Raw genomic sequence first — 5087 nt, 5'->3', positions numbered from 1 at the left:
GGACGGTGCCTGCCTCAAAGCGGGGTTGATGCAGCCCTGATGTGCGTCTGCTTCAGGCAGAGGCATGATCCGAATGACAGGCTAGGTGTTCAGTGATGTCACTTGTTCAGGGTGGCTCAGGACTTCCCCTGTGCCTTGCAGGCTTGTGAGCAGCATGTCCGCAGAGCCAGCTCCTTCCAGTAGTGTTGGTTTCCCATTTACCTGGGGAACAGGAAGCTGTTACTCTAAAATAACCTGTTTGGAGTTGAGCACACTGCTGCTGGAGGGTGGCTGAGGGAGCCAGGGCACAACAGAAATGTGGGGTTGTTTTCCCCTCCCAGGAGCTTTTGGTAGGAGTCCTTTGCCAGACTTCCCTCTCTGAAATTCATTGCCACTGTCCTGTGGTGCAGCAGAGGTGAAACCTTGTGATCTCAATAGCTTTTTGGGACCTCTTTGGTCTTTAACACTTGTCTTAACTTATTTAATCATTGATACCTTTTCTTGACAAATTATTAAACCAACAGTTTAATGACTGCCTGCCATGTGGTCGCCTGTCTTCTTGCTCCCTTGTGCTCCAGGCTGGTCCTCCTTCCTGCTTTTGCACTGTAGCAGCTGGAACTCTGCTTCCCATTCTGTCCTTCTGGAAGGACCCTCTACCCTCAAAACACACAGGCAGTGACCCTCTCTCCTTTTTAATGTCAAGCTCTTATCAACAGATCGTGTGGGAAAGAGGCCCTGACTCTTCCCCTGCCCTCTCCTGCAGCAGCTTTGGCTCCCTGCACGGTGTCTTCCACCAGCTGTCAGCAGCTCTGTGGTGGTGGTAGGAGAAGGGCTCACCTCTTGTTTCTTCTTCTGCAGCAGTGAACACAGAAGCAGCTGAGGCAAATTCAGACAAAGAAGCAGAGTCTGAGGAGCCCCAGGAAAAAGCAAAAGCACAAGGGGCACCAAAAATAGAAGAGGAGGAGCAGGACCTAAAGGTAGGGAAATGCAGAGGTGTGTGTTGGTGAGATCCATCCTGGCTTGCGTGAGGGACTCGGTGCTTGGCGGCACCTCCAGGCTCCCAGGGGGCTCACTGCCAGTGAGCCAGCAGTGCTGAGGGATGTGCTTGCTCCCTCGGCCACCTCTGCCCAGGCTTGGAGCCACCTTGTCTGTCCCCGGCACTGCCGGTGGGCCAGGGCCGTACCCCTGCTTAAGCTCCCAGCACAGCTGCAGGAGCAGCTTGCCCTGGCACTGTGAAAATGGCTGGGCAGGATTGGGTCAGCGTTGCTGCAGCCAGGAGTCCTGTCTCCAGCAGGAGCTGGCAGCAAAGGTTTGAAAAGCAGTTAAAAAAATAAAATAGAAGGGGTGTGGAGGGGATAAAGACTGAGCCCTGGATCTGGTTGTGAGAGAGAGCAGACACTTTTGTCTTTACTTTCTCTTCACCAATAATGATATTGCAGTCCTCTGGCCTGTGCCTCGTCCCATTTCCAGGCTGAAGACTCCTCGTCCATAATCTCTCTGTCTCTGGAGGCTGCCAGTACCTGTTGCTTTGCCCCTTCTAGTCCGGCCTGGCTTATTGAAGTTGTTAGATGCAAACTGTGGAAGCCCTGGCGATTTCTGCAGCATTATTCTGATATCTTCTGAGCCTTGGTTTGCTCTTTTTTTTGGCTGTGGCTGAATGATTCTCAGAGCCCTTTCCTGAGCCGTAGTAGTGACACGTGGAGCTACATGCTCTGGGTGACAGTAACGCAGAGCAGCAGGGGAGATCTTTTCTGTTTGTCCTTATGATTTCCTGGTCCCTTGTTACCCTGAAATCTGCACTGTTAAATTTGGCTCCGGAGTAATTTTGTTTCATTAGCAAATGTCGTCATCTCCCTGCGCCAGATGGTTTATGGATGGGGAATTGCCAGCTCATGGTAGAACCCTGGTGAAAACCTGCAGTGAAAGCTCCCTCCGGCCGTGCGCTCCCTTCCCACCGCTTGGTCACTTTTCCAGTGCGAAAGGGAAGGGCGTCGTTATTGTCCTCGTGACAGATCTAGCATCTCCCATACAAGAACAATGATTTTGAGACGTGATGTTCCCTGCCCAAAACCACCAAGCCTCCCTCAGTATAGCACCTATGTGAGGCTTGTCTGATTTTTAATTTAAATTATTAAAAAAAAAAAGCCTACAAAGGACCACAGTCATTGGCCACTGTGTCCCAAATGGCTCCTAAAAGCCTTTTTAAAGCTGTCACATTTGCTGTCCCGTTTTCTCCTGCTACTGGTGGTGCTCGGTGATGGACTGTGTGCTGTAGCGTGGTGCTCTCCCATGCAGGAGACCTTTAGAGCTGTTGGAGGGATGCCGTCTCCTCTGGTAATTGGTACCGTTTGCTTCATCGGTTCGGGGTTAATCTCTCTTCTGCCGGCTCTCTGGTTTGCAGGAGATCCGGGTCCTCGGCTGCGAAGTCACCCTCTGCGGTGGGATCTTCCCTGGCTTCTCTGTAGCCGCATTAACGTGGGAATTAATTTCCCTACCTCAGGCTTCTCTAGCGCTGTCTGTCTGTCTGGCCCGTCCCCCTCTCTGGAGACAGACGCTGCGTCGTCGGTTTTGGGAGCCTCCCAAAGCCTCTTCTGAAGAGTGAAGGAGAAAACCAAAAAAAAAAAAAAAAAAAGACATTTTTAGAACCCTCTTTAAAGCAGTCGTGATGCCGCTTGCAGGCATCCACCCCGTTTCTGCTCTTGATTGCTGTCTGGCTTGTGGCTGCTTTCATGCAGTTGGGGTTCGACACATTGGACCCCCGTGTGCTGCCCAAATGGGAGGTTTGGCTCCTGTGGGACGCTGGGGTTGGGTGATGATGGCTGCTGTGGGCTGGCCTGAATCTTAACGCGGATGCTGTCTCTGCTCAGGAGTAAATCCAGAGCTGTCCCCCCTCTCCTGCGCTTTCCAGTGAGTTCCTCTGGAAAGCAGCGATTTACGAAGTCTGAAATTGTCTCCTGGCCCATTTCCTTTTGGAAAAGTTTAAAGTACGATATTTAACACTTCCTGCCCTGACAATTGCTCTGCTGTAACTCCAGAGCTGGGGCGCTGAAGCAGACCAAGCCTGTTGGCTGGTTCGGACTGCTGGGGGCTGGGAGTAGGGAAGGCTCCACACAAAGGAGTTGGGGTTCACTGGCACTTCCTGCCACTACAGAGGAGGCTTCATCCTTCACCCTACTCTGTCCCTGGAGTGCAGGAGGTAGCAGGGCTTAAAGGAGAGGGTGACAGGCGTACATGGTCAGGGTGGCACGTCCCAGTCCCGTCAGGGCGAGGGGCCCAAGTCCTGTTTGCTGGGGAAGGCCTGGAGCTGCAGGAGCCCGGTGACGCTACCTGAGGGCAGCTCTTTACTCTTCCCCTTTCTCCCTGGCAGTTTCAGATTGGAGAGCTGGCAAATACTCTGACTAGTAAATTGGAGTTCCTGGGCATCAACAGACAATCTATCTCCAACTTCCACATGTTGCTGTTGCAGACAGAGGTAACCGAGCCTTCGCCCCTCGCTCCGGCCTTCTGTTCCGAGGCGGATAAAATCCTGTCCGCCGTTCGAACGCTACGTGAACCTCGTGGCCGTGGCGGCGCCCCATCGTGCCCCGGGCCTGCCTGCCTGCCCGCCTCCTGCAGGGCCCTTCCTCGGCGGAGGGGGGAGCATGGCTTTGCGCGGAGGCGGTGTCTTCCTCCTGGCCCCCTCCCCAGTCCTGTGCTGTAAGGGAGCCTCCTGGACCTTGAGTCCTGTCCCGAGGGTCGCTTGCAGCCTTCCTCAACGGCTTCCCCCGGTTCTTGCCCTCTAGACCCGCATTGCAGACTGGCGAGAAGGTGCTCTCAATGGAAACTACCTCAAACGCAAACTCCAAGACGCAGCCGAACAGCTAAAACAATACGAAATAAACGCCACCCCTAAAGGCTGGTCCTGCCACTGGGACAGGTACGCGCTCTCCTACCTTTCTCACCTTTCATCTCTGACATCTCAGACATGATTTGTGACCATCACCACCCGACGACGTGGCGCCGTCCCTCTCGGAGACTGAGAGCAGCTTCTGTTAGCAGTGCTGGGCAGGCAGAGAAACATCCGGCACTCGCAGAGTTTGGGCCAGCCACCAAACTGGAGGAACCAAACGGAGTGCTCAGTGCTTTTGAGACGGAGCTGATTCCCTGATCGGACAGAGCTGGTTTTCACTCTCGCGAGTGTAAAGCGCTGTGGAGGGCGGGCCTGGGGGGTCGCGCATGCGAGAGCTCTGTGAACTTTGCAGGATCTCTGGATCACCTCTTCTGACCAACAGCTCTGACAAAGGACAAACTTCAACTCACCAACGGAACGAAGAACAAGATTTCTGTCTCCTGCCAGCAGGTCAGACCCAAACATTTCTTTGTCTATTTGGCTTACTTGATTAATTTTCCTTTGTTTGAAATCTTTGCTCTTTTGTTTTTCAGCTCCCAGATCCGCTCCCTCTCTCTAGCATTCACTGTGTGTTTGACACCACGAGTTCTCATAAAAGCGAATCTCTGCGCACCACGGGGTAGGGGGGCAGCCGCTTCTCTCCATTGGGCTGTTCCCCGCTGCCCCTTCTTGGAAGGGCGACTTTCAGCCAAGGCGACGGCTGAAAAGTCCCGGTGCTAGCGAGACGTCGCTCTGCTGCGCGCTGGCCTGCTTTCTCAGCCCTCCCCTCCCTCGGAGCGGGGGGTTTCAGGGCGCGACGTTCACGCAGCCAGCAATGCAAATAGCTTTGAGCGAACCGGCTCGGGCCTCTCTTGCCTCTGTCCTCAAAGTTGTTTGTTGCGTTTGGGAGAGTGGCAGCAGCCCTTGCTGCACAAGGGTCTTCCCTGCGAGAGCGCACTGCTGTCGTGGGCAGGCCCGCCTTGGAGTGTCAGTGGCTGGGGAGAGAATCTAAAGCCTCCTTCTCTTTCTTGTGATTTAGGGAGCATAGACGCTATTTCTATGTTAACGAGCGCTCAGGAGAGTCGCAATGGGAGTTCCCTGATGGGGAGGACGAAGAGGAAGGACAGCAAACCACCGACAGAAAAGCCGACAGTCCTCCTAAACCACCTCCAAAAGACAAAGGAGAGTCCACCGGGGACCCTGCCGAACGCTCTGCAGGTACAGTTGTGGGCAGGAAAAG

At 54.1% G+C, this 5087-nt stretch overlaps 1 protein-coding gene across 1 annotated transcript in view; it reads left to right on the top strand.

Moving 5' to 3' along the window:
* The window catches only part of FNBP4 (formin binding protein 4), a gene marked incomplete at both ends in the record, with an annotated part of 9448 nt that extends 4383 nt beyond the window's left edge, over window positions 1-5065 (top strand). The window contains 4 exon segments of the mRNA XM_010187730.1: window positions 838-956; window positions 3347-3451; window positions 3762-3895; window positions 4887-5065. Coding sequence (XP_010186032.1) covers window positions 838-956; window positions 3347-3451; window positions 3762-3895; window positions 4887-5065 — 537 coding nt within the window.
* Window positions 5066-5087: the final 22 nt, after the last annotated feature.

This window comes from Mesitornis unicolor, unplaced genomic scaffold (genome assembly GCF_000695765.1).
Source record: "Mesitornis unicolor isolate BGI_N332 unplaced genomic scaffold, ASM69576v1 scaffold7587, whole genome shotgun sequence".
NCBI classification, from domain to species: domain Eukaryota; kingdom Metazoa; phylum Chordata; class Aves; order Mesitornithiformes; family Mesitornithidae; genus Mesitornis; species Mesitornis unicolor.
This window is presented reverse-complemented; position numbering and strand designations above follow the sequence as displayed.